General features: G+C 43.5%; 1 protein-coding gene across 1 annotated transcript in view; it reads left to right on the forward strand.

Moving 5' to 3' along the window:
• The window catches only part of evpla (envoplakin a), a 59,510-nt gene extending 40,914 nt beyond the window's left edge, over positions 1-18,596 (forward strand). Inside the window, exons 15-22 of the mRNA XM_078401840.1 lie at positions 1,869-2,047; positions 3,014-3,152; positions 3,456-3,649; positions 5,912-6,062; positions 9,713-9,796; positions 10,359-10,469; positions 12,158-12,250; positions 14,890-18,596. Of these exons, the coding sequence (XP_078257966.1) occupies positions 1,869-2,047; positions 3,014-3,152; positions 3,456-3,649; positions 5,912-6,062; positions 9,713-9,796; positions 10,359-10,469; positions 12,158-12,250; positions 14,890-18,348 (4,410 nt within the window). The 3' untranslated portion in view covers positions 18,349-18,596. The remainder of the gene's footprint in view (positions 1-1,868; positions 2,048-3,013; positions 3,153-3,455; positions 3,650-5,911; positions 6,063-9,712; positions 9,797-10,358; positions 10,470-12,157; positions 12,251-14,889) is intronic.
• The last annotated feature ends 2,928 nt before the right edge of the window (positions 18,597-21,524 follow it).

Here is a 21,524-nt window from a genome sequence, read left to right on the forward strand (position 1 = left end):
ATGATGCAGCGGTAGAGTTGCTGCCTTACAGCGCTTGCAGTGCCTGAGACCCGGATTCGATCCCAACAATGGGTGCTGTCTGTACAAATTTTGTATGTTCTCCCTGTAACCGCATGGGTTTTCTCCGAGATCTTCAGTTTCTTCCCACAGTTGTACACGTCTGTAGGTTAACTGGCTTGGTATAAGTGTAAATTGGCCCTCGTGTGTGTAGGATAGTGTTAATGTGTGGGGATCGCTGGTCGGTGTGGACTTGGTGGGCCAAAGGGCCTGTTTCCGCGCTGTAACACTAAACTAAATTAAAGGAATATTGGTATCAGGCAGAGACCAAGTGAAACTGCATGATGTAATTGGTGGTGGTGCCAGCGGAGCAATCATTTTAACTGCAGCGGATCCGTCTAAAGGAGATGTAAAGAGAATAAAATGAATTGATCGGATAGAAGGCAGTTACATCCCAAAAGGTAAAGAAGTGAAAGTAACCTTAGGGGATAGTGGGAAAAATTTCAAATGCAGTGATTTTACATCTGCCGTCCTACACAAACTCTATACAGGAGATTGAACTAGTTTATAAAGATCCACAATTGCAGGCTGACAGTTCACAGTGGGCATCAACTTAAGGGATTTGCTTTGGAAATTGATATGGCAATCTCCATTGATACTTGCACAGCGATACTTTTCATGTAAGAATACATCTCCACTTATAACATGGAATCAATTGGAAAATAAGTTTCATGTTACAGAAAATATGGAGATTTTCTCGGAAAGCAATCATTATGTGAAGATAGACACAAAAAGCTGGAGTAACTCAGCGGGACAGGAGCATTTCTGGAGAGGAAAGGGTAACATTTTGTGTCGAGACCCCTCTTCAGACTGCTAAGAGATGAGGGAAATGAGTGAGAAAGATGGTGATGTGGAGAAATAAAGAACAATGAAACATAGAAACATAGAATGAATGAAAGATATGCAAAAAAGTAATGATGATAAAGTAAACAGGCCATTGTTAGCTGTTTGTAAAGTGAAAATGAGAAGCTAGTGTGACTTGGGTGGGGGAGGGATAGAGAGAGAGGGAATGCCGGGGCTACCTGAAGTGAGAGAAATCAATATTCATACCACTGGGCTGTAAGCTGCCCAGGCAAAATATGAGATGCTGTTCCTCCAATTTGCGTTTAGCCTCATTCTGACAATGGAGGAGACTGAGGACAGAAAGGTCTATGTAGGAATGGGAAGGAGAATTAAAGTGTCCAGCAACCGGGAGATCAGGTAGGTTCAGGCGGGCTGAGCGAAGGTGTTCCACGAAACGATCGCCCAGTCTGCGTTTGGTCTTGTCGATGTATAAGAGTCCACATCTTGAACAACGGATACAGTAGATGAGGATGGAGGAGATGCAAGTGAACCTCTGCCTAACTTGAAAGGACTGTTGGGGTCCCTGGACAGAGTTGAGGGAGGAGGTACAGCGACAGGTATTGCATCTTCTGCGGTTGCTGGGGAAGGGACCTGGGGAGGGGGTGGTTTGGGTGGGAAGGGATGGAGATGCGGAAGGAACGTTCTCTGTGGAAGGCGGAACGGAGTGGAGATGGGAAAGTGTGGCTAGTGATGGGATCCCGTTGGAGGTGGCGGAAATTTTGGAGGATTCTGTGTTGTACGCGACGGCTGATTGGATGGAAGGTAAAGACCTTCTGTGGTGTCCGGGTCTTGCTTTAGTATGCTGTGGGTTTTTTTTCAACAGAAGGGCTTGGGGGATAATGTTCACTCTGAGTGAGGCATATTTGTATTGAATGGAAAATGAAGGATTAGTTCCTTTGGTGGATTACATGTGAGGATTCACTGAAACGTGCCACACAGTCTACTTACCCGGCTGACTCCATTTGCAGAGTATAGATAACCGCTTGCAGAAGATTGGAGCAGAGAAGGATTCCGTCAAGAAAGAGTGTGATCTGTTCCTTCTGAATAAGCCCAAGGGGCCTTCTGCATCACAGCTTCCAAACAAGCTCAACAATGTGATGAATAAATACAAACAGGTCACCTCTCTGGCCAACCAATACCAGAACAAGTGAGTAGACGACACCCACCTTCATTGTCTCTCTTGCTCTTTTCCTTCGAGTTCTCCAACTTTTCTGATTCCTAATGCCGCCTGCCTCAACTCAGAACTGGAGCAAATCGATCAACTGTCGAGTTGCTGTCCTCGTTGTCCCCATGTCAATGGAGGTTAAAGAGTGGTTCCTCACAAGGGCTTTGATGGAATTAGATAACGAAAATCTATTCACAGTGACAGGAGGTTGGATGATCAGAACAACAGATTTATGATAATTGGCAACAAAAAAAATGAGTGGAAATGGAAATTATGTTTTAGACCTGAGGTGTTGTGATCAGAGTATATTCTACTGCCTGGAAGGGTGTTGGAAACAGATTCAATGGTAACTTTCAAAATGAAATTAGGTAAATGTTTGAGGAGGAGACACTTGCAGTGCTGGGGAAAGGGGAGGGTTCAGGACATACTGATCATTAATAGGATGAATAGCTAGATTAAGTAGGAGAGGCTGATACAATAAAAGACACAGACAGCAACAAGGATTGGATCGGTTCGGAGGGGTGTCAGTTTTAATCTAGTTTATTATTGTCACGTGTACCGAAGCACAGTGAAAAGCTTTTGTTGCGTGCCTGTATATGGGCCAGGCACAGGCAAGTGGGACCAAGTCGCCTAGGCAAATTGGTTGGCAGGGATGAGTTGACCGCATGGGCCTGTTTCTCTGCTGGATAGCTCAATGATTTTGTGAATGCACCGTAGGACTGTGTATTAAACCATTCTCTGTAACCTGGGATCCATAACCTATAATCAGTTTAATAGCGTTTCATTTGGTTCATCTCCTGGTTAGAGCCCACGTGTTACTATTTATTATTCTTAAAATTAATGGATTAATGTGCAGGTCACAGACCGTAAGAAGTCATTCTTGCTGTCTCTCCACAAGATCTTAATTATACATTTTGGTGAATTGTTTTATTCTTATATCTTGATCAGAGCAAAGTCTCAGTTAGAGTTGGAAAACAGCATCAAGAAAACGAATGATGCCATTAAGAGAATTGAATCCAATCTCGCAGAGGAGTCTGCAGTTCCTTCGAGCGCAAATGCCATGCAGCAGAGGAAGACTGAGCTACAGGTAATGACCTCGGAGATTAAGTAAAGCTTGGCACAATGTACAGAGTGAAAGCTGCCTTTTACTACATCTTCCCAACATCAACCTTGCCTTTCTCGAGGTTTGACCCCAAAATGCAGAAGCACAATATCAGTATTCCTCGATATCCAATTCATATTTCGTAGATTTGAGCCCTTTAAAGCAAACATTAATGAAACAAGAATAAAGGCACCATGGAATAAAAAGTAATAATGCAAATATGTGTGAATTTTTAGATAATTTCTCTTGAGAAAACCGTTCACCCATCATTGCTCCTCCCTTATTCAGAGATTGAGACGAGAGCTAAACAACGATGAAGATAAGTTGCAGAAAGTGAACCAGGACCTGAAAAAGGCAGAGGATAGCTGCAAACCTTTGGAGCTTGACTTCCAGGAATACTGTCCTGACATCAAGAAACAACGGACCGAGGTGCAGAAGCTAAACGGCCGCTTTAAGAATGCCAGTGATCAACTGAACATGAGGTAGAACATGCACTTTTGTAAAAGTTAATGAACACTATAGGGTCAACCCCAGAGCGACATAATGGCTCAACTGTAGAGTTGCTACATCACAGCGCTAATGACCTGGGCTTGATCCTGACTACGGGTGCTGTCTGTGCGGAGTTTGTACGTTCTCCCTGTGACCCCTTGGGTTTTCTCTGGGTGCTCCATTTTCCCCCACACTCCAAAGACGTACATGTTTGTAGGTTCATTGGCTTGGTATAAATATAAATTGTCCCTGGGGTGTGTGTTGGATAGTGTTAATGTGTGGGGATCGCTGGTCGGTGCGGACTCGGTGAGCCGAAGGGCCTGTTTCCGCACTGTATCTCTAAAACTAAAAATGTTTGATCTAACTGGTCCAAAAGGTGGTCAGGTTTCTGAACTCTGCGCTATGGCAAAATTACTCCCATCATGTTGCTTCAAGGAGAGTCTCTGGATTTTGACCAAGCAGTGGTGAAGGAACAGTGATGTGCTCCAAGACAGGATGCTGAGTGACTTGTAGGGGTGTTTGAATGCAATACTGTTCGGTATATCCACTGTCTTTCCCTTCAGATGAATGAGGCTGAGGGCCTGGGAGATCATGTCTATGAGTCTTTAATGAATCAACCACCTGTACTTTATACAAATGAAGATGACTACCATACTAGTGTCTCGCATGGACATGAGGGATTACTGAATGTACACTAAGACAGGCAAAATGAATTCTTACTTGATAAACACACCTATTATGAAGGCACAAGAGAATGTAGATGCTGGAATCTGGAGCAAAAACCTGAGAGCAGCCAGGGGGAATTCAAAAGTAACATGAGCAAATTTGCAAAAAAGTAACATTAGCAAATTTGCAAAAAGTAACATTAGCAGATTTGCAGATGACACAAAGCTGGGTGGCAGTGTGAACTGTGAGGAAGATGCTATGAGGTTGCAGGGTGACTTGGACAGGTTGTGTGAGTGGGCGGATGCATGGCAGATGCAGTTTAATGCAGATAAGTGTGAGGTTATCCAATTTGGTGGTAAGAATAGGATGACAGATTATTATCTGAATGGCGTCAAGTTAGGAAAAGGGGACGTACAACAAGATCTGGGTGTCCTAGTGCATCAGTCACTGAAAGGAAGCATGCAGGTCCAGCAGGCAGTGAAGAAAGCCAATGGAATGTTGGTCTTCATAACAAGAGGAGTTGAGTATAGGAGCAAAGAGGTCCTTCTGCAGTTGTACAGGGCCCTAGTGAGACTGCACCTGGAGTACTGTGTGCAGTTTTTATCTCCAAATTTGAGGAAGGATATTCTTGCTATTGAGGGCGTGCAGCGTAGATTTACCAGGTTAATTCCAGAGTGGTGGGACTGTCGTGTGTTGAAAGACTGGAGCGACTAGGCTTTTATACACTGGAATTCAGAAGGATGTGAGGGGATCTTATTGAAACATATAAGATTATTAAGGGGTTGGACATGTTAGAGGCAGGAAACATGTTCTCAATGTTGAGGGAGTCCAGAACCAGGGGCCACAGTTTAAGAATAAGGAAGGACCTGTTTCCATGCTGTTTAACTTTATGACTCTAGGATTAAGGTAGATAGGAGAAGAGAGAAAGAGACAGATGGGGTGCAGATTAAAATGGGTTGTAGAATATCCAGGCAGAATATGAGGTGCTGCTCCTACAGTTTGCATTTGACCTCACCCTGGTAGTTGGAGGTGGCTGAGGACAGGCAGGTCGGTGTAGGAATAGGGAGGGGAATTAAAATGGTTGACAACTTGGTCTCATGGATGTAAAGGAGGCCACATTGAGAGTACCAAATGCAGTAGACGGGGTTGGAGGAGGTGGATTTGAATCTCTGGAAGGACTGATTCAGTCCCTGGATGGAGTTGAGGAAGAAGGTGTTGGGACTGGTGTTTCAGAAGCAAGTGCCTGAGGATGGGAAGGTATATTCTTTCTTTCCTTGCATATTCTTTAACCAGGATGTTCCTATCCTTTCCTTCTGTAGTTCTTACCTATGCTTTTGTAAAACCTCTCCAGCAATCTGAACAATTGATGTAAGGCCTTAAAAATCCAAGTTTTTGAATGTAAGAAAACTCAACAAACATCTAACTGGTTAGCCATGATCTTATAAAATGATATCCTGGGGCCATGAGAATTATCAGGTGATGTTTTTGATTGGTATCACAACAAAAGAGAACCTCTGGTGGTTCAAGCCTCCACATTACACTAGTTGATCCACTGCAGAACTTCACCTTGTGCTTTGCAATCTTTCCAGAGAGGAAATGCTTCAGAATGCTGACACAGCCCAGCAGCGTTACAAAACATCCCTGCAGGGACTGAACACCTGGATGGACAATCTTCCTGACAATGAAGTTCAACCCACTGCCAGCCTCAATGAAGTCCAAACCAAGCTCGAAGCTCAGAAGGTACGTATTTTCTAAACACAAGAAAGTAGTTGTTCAAACCTTAATTTCTATTCATGCTTTGTAATAATTGAGTGTATAGGGTGTTTGTATACCTTTAAAAACAATGGGCATTTTGTGAAATAAAGCCTGACACATTGTCATGTCAGCAACTGTTGTTGGTTGGGTGTTGTTCACTAGATTCACCAGATTCTGTTATAGAGCAGAGGGATTTAGGAGTGTATGTACATTGTTCCTTGAAAGAGACACCCCAGGTGGACAGGATGGTCAAGAAGCTTTCAGCACCTCATCTTTCATTATTAGTCTTCAGTCAGTATTGAGTATAAATGTTGGGAGATCATGTTAGAGTTGTACAAGACATTGGTGAGGCTACATTTGAAGTATTCTGTTCAGTTTGGTCAGCCTGTTATAGGAAAGATGTTGAAACAGTAGAAACAACTGCAGATGCTGGTTTACACCAAAAATAGTCACAAATTCTGGAGTAACTCAGCGGGTCAGGCAGCATCTCCGGAGAAAAAAGATAGGTGACGTATTGGGTCAGGACCCTTCTTCAGAATGAAAGTATGGGATGGAGACAATGGTGAGATGCTGGAGGTGAGAAAAGTATAGGACCATTCGGGGCCGGCCACAATAACCTCAGGCAGGGTGGAGCCCTGAGAGGCCCATTGTTGTCTAGGGAAAGTGAGAGCTCAAGAGGGATACAAATGTGTTGAACTGTAGAAATGGTTAAATGACTAGGGAGGAGGAAGGATGGAGGGAGGGGAGGGGAGTATTAGTAGCAGTTACTTAAAATGAAAGAATTCTACGTTTGTTCTCCTGGGTTGTAAGCTACCCAAGCGAAATATGAGGTGCTGTGCCTCCAATTTGTGTGTGGCGTAAATGGAGAGGAGCCAGGACAGAATGTTCAGTATGGGAATGGGAAGGGGAGTTGAAACGGATGGCAACCGGGAAATCCAATAAGCATTGGCAGACGGAGCACAAGTGTTCAGCGAAACAGTCACCGAGTCTATGTTTGACCCCACCGATGTACAGGAGCCCACATCGGGAACACCGGCTGCAGTAAATGAGGTTAGAGGAGGGGTACATGTGAACCTCTATCTCACCTGGAAGGACTGCCAGAGTCCTTGGATGGAGTCAAGGGAGGAGGTATAAGGACAGGTGTTGCAGGGGAAAGTACCTGGGGAGACAGTGGTTTGGGTGGGAATGGATGAGTGAACCAAGGAATTGCAGAGGAAGCAGTCTGTGCGGAAGTCGGAAAGGGGTCGAGGTGGAAAAAAATGTCATCTATCCTCTTTCTCTCGAGATGCTGCCGGACCCGCTGAGTTACTCCAGCACTTTGTGTCTCTCATATCATATCATATCATATCATATATATACAGCCGGAAACAGGCCTTTTCGGCCCTCCAAGTCCGTGCCACCCAGTGACCCCCGTACATTAACACTATCCTACACCCACTAGGGACAATTTTTACATTTTACCCAGTCAATTAACCTACATACCTGTACGTCTTTGGAGTGTGGGAGGAAACCGAAGATCTCGGAGAAAACCCACGCAGGTCACGGGGAGAACGTACAAACTCCTTACAGTGCAGCACCCGTAGTCAGGATCGAACCTGAGTCTCCGGCGCTGCATTCGCTGTAAAGCAGCAACTCTACCGCTGCGCTACCGTGCCGCCCTCTCATAGGAAAGATATTGTTAAGCTGGAAAGGGTGCAGAGAAGGTCTGAGGACTCCAGGGCCTGATCTACAGAGAGAAGTTGAGCAGGCTAGGACTTTATTCCTTGGAGCACAGGAGGACGAGGGATGATCTCATAGAGGTGTATAATATCATGAGAGGATGAGATAGGGTAAATGCAGTCTTTTACCCAGAGTAGGGGAATCAAGAACCAGAGGACAGGTTTAAGGTGAGGGGGGGAAAAGATTTAATAGGAACTGATGGGCAACTTTCTCACACAAAGTATGGTAGATATATGGAATGAGGTACCTGAGGAGATAGGTGAGGCAGATACTACCTTTTCAAGTGAAAAAATCGTTTGGACAGGTATATGGCTAGGATAGGTTTAGAAGAATATGGGCCAAACACAAGCAGATGGGACCAGTGCAGGTCAACGTCCGCAAGTTGGGCCGAAGGGCCAGTTTCCACAAGTTTTGACTCTGACACTATGACCCGATGAGAGAAGACATTTCTATGCATTTCGGTTTTAAATTACCGGACCCTTATTTTGTAGCAATGTCCCCTAGATTGTGGCTCTTACACTCGTAAAAGCATTGCAACATTTATGTTGTCAAGCCTCACTAGGATCTTATAAGTGTGAATATAGTCTTCTGCACTCTAAAGAACAAAGAACCAAATTGTCGAGTACCTCTTGATCGGACTACCCTCTCATCTGTGCTAAAACAAAGTGCCAAGCTCACAATATTTGCTAGGCCTGATCATCCACAGTGGGCTACCTACCCCTCATTAAAGCCAACCAGAGCTTGGCATAGTGCAATCTTGGGACCAAGGTGGGTGGAAGCTCCCTGAGATAATTTGAGCTGGCGGTCCCCACCACATACATGGAAATCATAGCATCTCAAGTTTGGTTTAGAGATTCTTCAACTGATACTCTGGAGAGAGTACTGGGGAGGTTTACCAGGATGCTGTCTTGATTTTAAGGAGAGGTTGGACAAATTTGGATTGTTTCCGATGGAGCATCAGAGGCCAAGGGGGCGACCTGATAGAGGTTTATAACATTATGACAGGCATAGATCGGGTTAACAGTCAGAATTTTTTCCCCAGGATAGAACTGTCAAAGACTAAAGGGCATAATTTTAAGGTCAGAAGAAGAAAACTTAAGAGGCAACACAATGGCATACCTGATAGAGCTGCTGCCTTGCAGCACCAGAGATCCAGATTCGATCCTGACGCCAGGTGCAGTCTGTGTGAAGTTTGCACATTCTCCCTGTGACCACGTGGATTTCCTCTGAGTTCTCCGGTCCTCTCACATCCCAAAGACATGTGTGTTTGTGCATTAATTGGCCTCTGTAAATTGCCCCTAGTGTGTAGGAAGTGGGATAACATAGAACTGGTGTAAATGGTGATCAACGATCAGTGTAGTCTCAGTGGGCCATTGGGACTGTTTCCATGCTGTATCTCTAAACTGAACCAAACTAAAAGAGATATGTGGGGTAATTTGTTTACAGAGAGTGCCAATTGTTTGGAACCAGGGGCCACAGTTTAAGAATAAGGGGTAGGCCATTTAGAACGGAGATGAGGAAAAACGTTTTCAGTCAGAGAGTTGTGAATCTGTGGAATTCTCTGCCTCAGAAGGCAGTGGAGGCCAATTCTCTGAATGCATTCAAGAGAGAGCTAGATAGAGCTCTTAAGGATAGCGGAGTCAGGGGGTATGGGGAGAAGGCAGGAACGGGGTACTGATTGGGAATGATCAGCCATGATCACATTGAATGGCGGTGCTGGCTCGAAGGGCCGAATGGCCTACTCTTGCACCAATTGTCTATTGTCTATTGGAACTCGCTGCCAGGGATGGTGGTGGAGGCAGATATGATAGTGGCATGTACGAGGACTGTTCCTGTGCTGTAGGATCCTATGTTCCTCTATGCTCATGTTGGAGACCAACTGGTTTCACCATGTTGATTTCATCTTTGGTTTTAAGAAACTGGTGAGTGATATCAAGAAGAAGGAGCGAGAGAAAGATGAGATCGTCCGTCTCTCCCAAGACCTGCAGTCGACACTGAAGGTAGGTGCTGGCTTCGGGAAACCTCTCCCAGTTCCTCATTACAGGGTATGAATTGTTGCTTCCAAATCCAAAGGATAAAATTACATCAATAACAGACTTAAGAAGGAAAGAGCTTATAATTACTGAAGCTTCTTCTCAGAATGATCAGACGAAAGTGAACACTGGATCAAGGAGATATTTAAATAGGGGAATCCTGCTTTAGAAGCAGCCAGGCATCAAGATCAACTGTTTAGCAAACAAAAACCAGTCATTTTACAATGAAGAAATAATCTTTTTTTTGCATTTAGGGTAAAGAGAGGTGAGCCAGAGGTTTTGTGATATAAGGCATATGCTTTTCGATGGTGTTAATCTTTGCTTCATCTGAAGCTGCACTGCTGCTCTGCTCAAACCTGTATTCTTCCATTCTTTTGCCCCCAACCATCTACTTTGTTTAGTGAATCCTACTGCTTGGTCCACTCCTCATAAGATGGTGTTGGGCTAGAGGGAGTGTTAGCACTCAGGAAACAATGGACTGAGCCAGAATTCATTAAATTAATGATGTTTTTCTCAATTTTTAACAAAGAACTACGAAACTAACAATGACAAGTACCAAGCATCTCTGGACCCCACCTCTGGCGTATCCAACGTGAAGAAGCTCAGAACTTCGACTCTGCAAGAAGACGTTAAGGATCAGGTACATAGTCATGACAGAAACTTCGTTACCAAGAGCATGCCTGGAATGTGCAGCTTGCTTGTACAAGATGGTTTTGGTGACAAACGTGGATACATAAAAGGGATGAGAGAGAGATATGTTGATGTTAGATAAAATCGAACAGGGCAGGGGACAGATGGCGGGATGAAAACCTGGCAAGCACGATTGCTGGTTCCAAGCAGGTGGTCTCAAAGATCTATAAGAAAATAACTGCAGATGCTGGTACAAATCGATTTATTCACAAAATGCTGGAGTAACTCAGCAGGTCAGGCAGCATCTCGGGAGAGAAGGAATGGGTGACGTTTTGGGTCGAGACCCTTCAGACTGAAGAAGGGTCTCGACCCGAAACGTCACCCATTCCTTCTCTCCCAAGGTGCTGCCTGACCTGCTGAGTTACTCCAGCATTTTGTGAATGAAAAGGTCTCAAAGATCTGTTTTTCTGATGTACATTCTATTACCATCACTGTGCAATCTTTCATTGATCAGAAGTGACTCTTTAAATCCTGCCAGCCCTTTTTTTGTGAACTTACTGTATTGCACCTGCCATTTTTAACTGCAACTGCATGAATCCCATTCAGATGAAACGGGTCAGGGGCCATGATGTAATGTCCCGCTGAGTATTTGACTGCGAACCAATGCTTTGTCAGTGCCCTGACGAGAGCACTATCCTATACAATTTGCTGGGAAGCTCTTAGGCTACTTGGGGAGATCAACATCTTCAACACAGATCAATAGTCAACCATAGGATCTTCCAAGTGAGTGCTAATCCACAGAGAAATGTCCAGTGATTGGCACATGAATCATGAGCTCTTTCCAAGCATTCATGACTCATGTTTTTAGACGGTGGATATCTGTGGGATTGATGTCCTCCCAGTAATGCACCATGGGCCTCTCAGTGAAATGTTTTTATAGAACAGTGCCAAGGATGAAGAACACCAATTATACTGAAATACTAGAGAACTTTGAATTACTCTGCTTAAAGCAGTAATAGTTAAGGGAAGATATAATAGATATATTTAAATTCATTAGATGATTTGTGTAAGTTAGTTCCATCAACAGGGTCAGTAGCAGAAGCCACAAGTAACAACAATGAACGGGCAATATTTTATGCCACCCGTTGTTATGACCTGCTTGAACAGCTGATGAAACAGATTCAATAATATTTTAGCCTCATAGACTCATAAAGTCATACAGCATGGAAAAAAGCCCATTGAATCAAACTGCTTGTCCCAAATGTCCATGTGTGGCTCTTATCCCACTAAACCCCTCGTATCCATGGACCTGTCTTTTAAATGTTGTTATAGTACCTGCATCAACTACCTCCTCTGGCAGCTCAGACTATATTACTATCATCCTCTGTGTGAAAAAGTTGCCCCTCGGGCTCTTATTAAATCTTTACTCTCTCACTTGAAAGGGACATATTTTAAAAGGGAACTGCATGTATTTCTGAAAAGGAAGAATTTTCAGGCTTCCAGGAAGGAGGAAAGGAGTGGAACTAATTGAATAATCGTTCAAAGAGTCAGCATGCTTACAAGGGGTTGAATGAACTTTTCCTGTGTCATGTGATTTTAATGCCATTGCCCCCCTCCCCATCTCCTTTGCTTGCACCATGACATAACCTGTGATGAATGAATGCAACTCCCAAATAACAATCCTTGATTCTTTTTCAGGAGAAAGACATGGTCAAACACTTTGCTGAAGTCTCATCGTCAAATGATGAGCTGCTGAACCAGCTAGACTTTGTGAAAAAGGTTAAGGAAAAGGTAATGATGGTGATATCTGCTGATGCTCTCAGCATCTGGGACCTCATATTTACACACCGTTCATGGGCTTGATCCCTTCCTTGATTCTGGTACCATTGTCTGACATTCTGGTACTCAATAGCCCAAGGTCCATCCAGCTGACCAGCAGCAGATCCATAAGTCACCACCTAATGGGTTGTGCAGAATTGCATTCAAAGAACAGTGTCTTTCAGGCTTCCCAATGCACTTTACAATTCAGTGTAGATTTGCATTTGGTATTTAGAGTCAGGAATTATTCAGCACAGAGGCAGCCCCTTTGGCCCAACTTTATTTTATACTTTACTTTAGTGACACAGTGTGGAAAGAAGCCTTCGGCCCACTGTGTCTGCACTGACCAACGATCATCCCACACACTAGCACTATCCTACATGCTAGCGATAATTTACAATATTTACAAAGCCAATTAACCTGCAAACCTGTACATCTTTGGAGTGTGAGAGGAAACCGGAGCACAGAGAAAACCTACGTGATCACAGGGAGAAAGTACAAACACCATACAGGCGACTTTTCCAAGCCAACCAAGATGGCCCATTTAAGCTAGTCCTATTTGCCCGTATTTGGCCCCTATCCAGCCCCTATCCCTCTAAACTGTTCCTATCCGCCTGTCCAAGTGTCTTTTAAATGATGTTATGGTATTTGATCTATGTGCAGCACTATCCTATAAAGAACAATGAGTTGGTCACCAGATTACCATTTTTTATTCAGTAAAGTTTGCTGTCTCAAACATTGAAGTGAACTACCATGTTCCTGTGTAATGTTGTGGATAATATGTGAGAGGACAGGTGGTTCCTTGGTTTCACGTTTTATCTAGAGATTGGTATCTTCCTTAAAGTAGCATTGGAGAGACTACACAGAGTACATCCTTGAGTTTCTGGAGTGGAAATTGACCCCATGACAGTGGTATCCGGTAAACCAGGTCTGTTGTGGCTCCACAGTGGCAATAAGAGGCCATCAAACTCAAATATTATTTTCATACTTCACCATACCTGCTCAAGTTGAGAGGTGTCTGAGCACTAACCTAAGTTATTCTTGTGGGGTGGCTTCCACTAATGACGTTTCGGCTGCATACTCTGGGATCCTATCACTTTCTCTACCAATTGAAGGGAGCCCTTGAACCTCAGAGGGAAAGAAGATGGTATCTTGATGATGTTCATCAGTGGTCTCCTCTTCTGCTTCTGACATTCGAGAGAAAACAATCCAAGTTAGTCTAACCTTATAGCTAATAACTTCTAAACCTAACAGCATTCTGGTAAACCTCTTCTGCACCCGTTCCAAAGCTCCACATCCTTCCTCGTAATGGGGTGCCAGAACTGTAAGCAATACTCCAAATGTGACCAAACCAAAGTCTTATAAAGCTGTATCATGACTTCCTGACTCTTGTACTCAATGCCTCGACCAATGAAGGCAAACAAACTATACATCTTCTTTACCATGTTATCTTGTTGTGTTGTCACTTTCAGGAAAGTATGGACCGCAAGTTCCCTCCATACATTAATGCTGCTAAGGGTCTTTCACTTGCTCAAATTAAGCTTCATCTGCCATTTTGCTCATTTCTGCAGTTGATCTGTATCCAGCTGTATACATTGACAGCCTTCCTAAAAGCCCACAACCCCAGAAATCTTGGTGTCATCTTCAAAATGCAATATCACAAAATACAAAGGTACCAGCTCAGATCCCTTTGGTACTCCACTGGTCACAGACTTTCACCCTGAATAACACCCTTCCACCACAACCATTATGCCCTTTCCTAAGTAAGCCAGTTCTGAATCCATACAGCCTAGTCACTGTGAATCCTGTGCACTTTAATCTTCTGAATCAGTCTACCAAGGGTGACTTTATCAAATATGTTACTAAAATCCATGTAAACAACATCCACCACCGTACCCTCATTGATCACCTTCCTCACCCTATCAACTTAGTAAGACATGACCGGCTGCATACACAGCCAGTTGCTGTCACTAATTAACCCATTCCAAATGTGGATAGATCCTATCCCATAGAATCCTTGCCAATGGCTTCCCAACCACTGATATGAGACTCATCAGCCTATGATTCCCTGGATTCTCTCTACTTACCTTAAACCAAGGAACAACATCGGTTATCCTTCAACCCTCCAAGACCTTGCTAGAAAAGACGCAAGGCTCTTGCAAATTCTGCTTTCACCTGTGATACATCTCATCAGGCCCAGGGGATTTATTCACCATAATGTTCTTCAAGAACCCCAACACCATCTGGTTCTTGATCTCAAACTGTCCTTTACATATTAGCATTCTCCACATTGATCTCACCATCCTCCATGTCCTTCTCCTTGATAATACAGAGATTATCCCTTCAACTGGATTCAAACTCTGCCCTTACAGCTGAGACAGATTCTTTGCACTTGTAAAATGTTAGAAGTCAAAAATTAAATAAGTTCTGACTGGGTTCAAGAAGATTCCTTGAAAGATGCTAATTGCTACCAATCAACCACAATTACTGGATGACCCATGGTGATATGGTTCATCAGACTAGGCTTTGTTGGTGGATGGAAGGGATGATTGGGATAAATAACATGCAGTGCTGTAAACATTGATCTACAACTTATTATTATCTCTCTAAAGCACCTGGAAAGTCCAATAGAAGTGGTTATGCAACAGAATGTACAGTCATCACCTGGACTGTTTGCCACCAAAGGCGACTACCAGCAACAAAACAAGGATGAACAGAAGAAGACAAAATTAGTCGAAGCAACTCTTGAAGAGAATACCAAAATGCTGAAGCTCCTGGAAACATATCGACCTGTGGATATAACGGAAGAGAAAGAGGTGGTTGAATATTACAGAGACCCCAAGGCAGAAGCCAACCTTTCCAACTTGCGCAGTGAGATCCATCAAGTAAGGAAAGAAAGACAGGAAACTCAAAGTAATATAAATGTAACCAAGCAGAAAATAAGTTTGCTGGAAGGTAAGAAGAATGCCAAAGCTGGTCTGCTCACCAAGGAAGTGACGAAAATTGAGAGGAGTCCTGCTTTAGATGCTGAAGGTGACACTCTACGTAGTGAAATCAGCACTCTGAGAAAGGAAAAGCAAAAAATTGTTAATGAGTGGGATCGTCTCACAAGAGAGGTTACCATTGTTGAGCAGAAACCATTCAACATTAAAGAAAAGCTGGTTGTGGTTGAGAAACTCAAGATTGAGAAGGACCCAGCTTTGCTGAATGCTTCCAAAAGTCTAATGAACGAGATTGATGAGGAGGGTCAGAAAAAGCAAGTGCTGATTGAAAAGATACGTATCATTCGGACTCAGATTGAATCTGTGAAGAAACAATCTGGAAAGACTGATCCTAAGATCATGATTAAGGAAATCAAGAAGATAGAAAATGATCCTCGACTTGATAAGGACTTAGTCAGGCTCAGAAACCTTTGTGAGGATGATAGCCGCAGTAATAGTGTCCTTGAGAAAGAACTAAGTGAGCTGCAGAGGAAATACAGAATTATTGCTGACCAGAAACCAAAAATAGAAATAAAGGAAATAGTTAATGAGAATTTCCGTGTCCTTCCTGAAACTGAACAAGAGATTGGAAAATTAAAAAAAGAAATACGAGAAACTACAAAGAAACGGGGTGATATAGAGATGGAAATCACCATTGCGCGAGGAGACTTGGAAGTCCTGAAAGATAGGAAATCTCAAATTCAGTACAAAGATATTACCCATGAAGTTGTGAAGCTCCGTAAAAGCCCAGAAATGCTAAAAGAGATTGATCAACTCAAGATCAAGATGCCCCAAATGGAAGATGAGAAAGGTGACATGCAGGAGAAGATTAAGAGGATGAAAACCGAAAGAGATGAATGGCGGAGAGAACGGTCAAAGATTGACACTAAAGTGGTGACCAAGGATATTGTAAAGTATGAAGACGACCCAATGCTGCAAAAAGAAGTGACACGAATCCAAACAGTACTCCGTGAAGAATCGGAGAAGCGGAGGAAGACAGAGTCAGTAGTGTTTGACCTGCAGAATATGTACTCTGTGTTGCAGAGACAGAAGGCTCCTGAGAAAATTGTGGTTCAGGAAATGGTTCGTTTAGAAAAAGATCCAAACCTTGCCAGGGCACATGAAGACCTGGGCAGAAACTTGGATGAAGAACGCAGGCAGAGACGCCTGCTGGAGATAGAAGTTCAGAATCTGAAAGCTCTGGTAGAGGAAAGAGAGAAAGAATTAAACCTCGAGGAAGAAAAGAGTATTCACCAGGTAGTCAAAATTGAAAAGCAGGAACTCAAAACCAAAATAAAGGAGAGAGGCAATGTTCCTCCATCAATAGAAGAGAATATTGTTACTGAAGAAGTCCTCAAGGTGGAAAAAGATGCATTCCTGGATAGATTGGCTGGAACTCTACGTCAGAATCTAGAACATGAAAGAAATAAAGCCACTAGTTTGGACAAAGATATTAGGAAACTTCAACTCCACTTGGAGATTCTACATAAAGAGAAATCCCAAGAGAAACTTGTCTGCAAAGAGGTTATCCGAATAGAAAAAGACAAGACCTTGGAGGAGGAGCGCGCCCGCGCTCGGGAGTTATTCAACAAGGAGAGGAATTCCAGGATGGATGTAGAAGAGGAGATAAGAAGGGTTAAATTCAACCTTGAGAATTTAGATAATTCGATGGGAACACAATCCCAGGAGGAATCTAATTTGCGAAAGAGCAGGGATAATGCTCTCCGTGAGAAGGCATCATTGGAGAATGAACTTAAGAATCTGGAGTCTGAAAGAGAACAAAAGACCTTTGTCCAAAAGGAGGAGTTCAAGCGCCAGAGTCAGCATCACGTGAAAGCAAACCAAAGGAAGCAAGAGCTGGATGATAAACTGACATGGATAGAGAAGGAGATCATGACAGCGAGAGACCAAATCCATGAGAAAGATTACAAAATCAGAGAGCTGGCCTCACAGATCAACAGGGAAGAATCTCGTCAACATGAAGTCCAGACGAGGGAAACCAACCAGTCCACAAAGATTTCTATTGTAGATCCAAATACCGGAGAGGATTTGTCACCATATGAGGCTTACAAGAGAAACATAATAGATCGGGAACAATACATCAAACTCCAGGAGATGGAATGTGACTGGGAGGAGATTTTCACCCATGGTAGATCGGGAGAAAACTCCGTCCTTCGTGACAAAAAAAGTGGGAAGCAATATTCTATTGAGGCTGCCTTGAAAGATGGAAGAATCACAAAGAAAGAGCTGCAGAGTTATAGGGCAGGAAATATCCCAATATCTGAGTTTGCACTGCTGGTAGCAGATGAAAAGAAACCAATAGAAGTGCAAGTAAGCTCAGTAAATTCCTTACAGTCAACATATCAGCCAACATATCAATCATCACCCCGTACGACCGCAAACTTTTCAACTTACAGAACTCACACTGAACAGGATCAGCAACCCATCGCTGGAGTGTATGATGATATCACCGACTCAAAGCTATCCCTCACAAATGCTTTGTACAAGAAACTAGTAGATCCCATCACTGCTCAAAAGCTATTGGAAGCACAGGCAGCCACAGGTGGAATCATTGATATCACCAACTGGGAAAGGCACTCAGTCCATAAATCATTAGAGAGGGGCTTGATTGACAAAACCCATGAGAATAGGCTGCTCAATGCACAGAAGGCGTTCACTGGGTTAGAAGACCCCGTTACAAAGGAACGTCTTTCTGTTGGGGTGGCCCTTCAGAAGGGCTGGCTGACTACTGATAGTGCCCACCAGTATATGGAGGCTCAGTATCTTACTGGTGGCCTGGTGGACCCCAATCACTCTGGCCGCGTATCTATCAAGGATGCCCTCCAGTCAAAGATGATAGATGCCACCACTGCCAGGGTCCTGCAGGAGGAATCCAACCATGCAAAGGATCTTACTGATCCCATCACTAAGGAGAAAGTCCATTACAATGAACTAATGAGGCGCTGCAAGAGGGATGAGTTTTCTGGCCTCCTATTTCTCCCGGTCAAGTCGGACCCCACTGCAATTTCCAGCAATCAGTCGCTAAACCGCTTCGATGACAATTACAATAAATATTCTAACATGTATTAATCACTGCCAACAGATACCACTGAGTGTTAAGCAAGTATCACCTGCAACTTCTTAGCCAAACTTCCTCTTCTTAATGTTTGAAATTATGTTACCTATCTCCTTGCTTTTTTCACTATGGGGTTAAGGCGATTCCATTCAAGTCTCTTTTTGTGTTTAAAGGTTTATATAAAGGGAAGTTTTAATGCTATCATTCTCTGTCTGCAACATTTCTTTAATAATTGTGTGGAGAATTGTAACGTGCATGATACGAAACATTAGTTTACTCTGCCACAAAGGATTCATTGCGACATCAAATAATTTCATTAATAAACAAGTATATGAATAAGTCATGAGTCTTGTTCTATTCAATTAAAGGTTCAATGTAACTATATTTATTTCAGAGCTAAAGGTTATTTAAAGCTCTGTGACTTCAAAGCCAGAGGTTTCAAACACATTTATCGGATGACATCACAAGCCGTTACTTTCTGTATGTTGATGTTTTGGAGAGAATTGGCAAGGCTAGCATTTATTTCTCATCATTTATGTCTCATTACCATTATGGCAGAGATAGATAGATTCTTGATTAGAACATGTGTCAGAGGTTATGGGGAGAAGGCTGGCGAATAGGGGTTAGGAGGGAGAGATAGATTAGCCATGATTGATTGGCGGAGCAGACTTGATTGCCTGAATGGCCTAATTCTACTCCCATTCCTTATGACCTTATCCAAAATTGCCTTTAAGAAGATGGTGCAACTGTTGTAGTCCACCTGGTAAAAGAGCTCCAATAGTACCATTGGGGAGTGAGTTACAGGATTTAGACCCAGTGACAAGTGAAGGACTGGTGATATATTTCCAAATCAAGATAATGTGCAACTTGGAGGGGAACCTGGAGGTGATGCTGTAACCATGCACCTGAGACCCTCGTCTTTCTTAGAGGAAGAGGCTGTGGGCTTGGGGTTGACGTCAGAGGTGCCTGAGCATGTAACTACAGTGTTTTGTTGTAGATGGTATGCACTAGTGGAAGCAGGAAAGAATGGGACAGTTAAAGGGCTGCCACTGTAAGCTGCTTGAGAATTACTCCATTACACCCCTGACGATGTGCCTTGAAGATGATGGGAAAGCCTTTGGGTCTCAGACTGTCTCACTGGTGGATACCCAGCCTTTGAACTTCTCGTAGCCATGTGGCTGGCCTAATTAAGTTTCCAGCCTCAGGTAACTCCAGGATATTCATGATTGGGCACATAACAATAGTAATGCCACTGTAGTCAAGGGTAGATGACTAGTCTCTTTCTTGTTTACTACCTGGCACTTTTGTGGTACAGAGGTTGTTTACTACTTATTGGCTCAGGCTTAAATGTTGCTGAGTGCTGCTTCATTTGCTGAGATGTCATAGTGGAATTGGACATTATGCAATCATCATTCATTGAAGGAAGGTCAGTGATGAAGTAGCTCAAAATAATTGCACCTGGGACACCACTACAAGATGAATTCCTGTGGTAATATCATGGGCCCAGGATAATTGACCTCCACACCATCCCCTCTGTGCGAGATATTGCCGAATCATACCAGCAAATTTGGATGATGTTCTTTTATGTGCTCCTGTTCCAATTTCATCCCATGTATATCACCAGAATGATCCAGGTGAGATTGTGCCAATTGGGAAATTGGATTGGGGATTGGGAACTGTTTGCATCAAGCACATGACTTATCCATGACATTTTTCAGGCAACAAACTATTTCTGCTTGAGAGTTTAAGGATCCGTGTTATTATTGCGGCAGAACAATGTCTGTAAAACCAGAAGAATATCATGATTGATGCTTTTAAGGAGACATTGCTGAATTCCAGCTGATAGTGAATGCATCCACTTGCATTAGCAGCTGGGATATCCATTGACTGGATGCCTCAACAGGGACTCAGAGACCTTGGAGAAGAGACAGGGATGTGTCTATCAGTAAAGAGCCTATTCCCAAAGTCTCAATAGACTGCACATCCTGACCAGACCCTCCTGAGAAAATCATTCTTGTTTTTAATAAGAATAAAATCAGTTATACTCCAACTTAAGGTAGCCGGCATCCCATCTGTCCCTTTCTCTCTCCTTCTATCTATGCTGGTCTTCATACACAGATCCACCTTCCCCCTTTAACACCAAATCAACCTGATTTACCCCTCTCCCTCCTCACACTCCTTATGGATCCACATCCCCGTCCAATGCTCACCTCTCCCCTTCCTCTGATGTTCCCATTGCCACTGCCCCTCCGCCTTCTGTTCCATTCTTCACCTTCCTTTCCTATCAAATTTCAGAATCTGCAGTCTTTTGTCCTTCATCTATCATCTCCAAGCCTCAGTACAATCTCCACCCTTCCCTGTGCCACCTGACCCTTATCTGTATCCACCTATTGCTTGCTAGCTTCGCCCCACTCTTCTACCCTTTTTATGCTGGCAACCTCCCCTCTATTCTTGCAGTCTACATCAAAGATCTCAACCCAAAATGTTGACTGTCCATTTCCGTCCACAAATGCTGTTGGACCTGCTGAGTTCCCCCAGCATCTCCCCTTTTCTGGATACAGATTCCAGCATTTGCAGTCTTTTGCGCCTCAACTTTTACAAGACTGTCAACCTGAAGGTGCATATCATTCCACGGCAACATTTCTCTGCTCTCTCTTGAGCTTGGACCTGGCTATGTGGAGATCATGATCATGTTGATGCTTGGCTTCTTGCCTGCAGGGTCTTCCCAAGTGGGAAGTCCCTTGGGAAGTAGATTCCTGTTACAATATAATACAATATCTTTATTGTCATTGTACAAGTACAACGAGATTAAGAATGCCACTTCCATATCGATGCTATAAAATAAATAAATAAATCACGGTGAAAACAAAAACAACATAAAGGGGGGGAAAAAAGGAAACAAGGTAAAGTGCAAAAAAAGTTCATGCAGGGGTCAGTTGTGCCAGATGACCTTGGGGGCAGAGACAGATCATGGGGGGCTCTCAGCAGGACCAATAGCAGCTATAGCTCTAGGAATAAAACTGTTTCTTAGTCTGGAGGTGCGGGCATAGAAGGCCTTGCAACGTCTGTCAGATGGAAGTAGTTCAAACAGACAGTGGCATGGGTGTGTGGAGTCCTTGTAGATGCTGGTGGCTTTCCTGAGGCAGTGTGCATTGTAGATGTCCTCCAGGACTGGCAGCTGTGTCCCAAT

Source organism: Rhinoraja longicauda, chromosome 6, assembly GCF_053455715.1.
Source record: "Rhinoraja longicauda isolate Sanriku21f chromosome 6, sRhiLon1.1, whole genome shotgun sequence".
Taxonomy (NCBI): domain Eukaryota; kingdom Metazoa; phylum Chordata; class Chondrichthyes; order Rajiformes; family Arhynchobatidae; genus Rhinoraja; species Rhinoraja longicauda.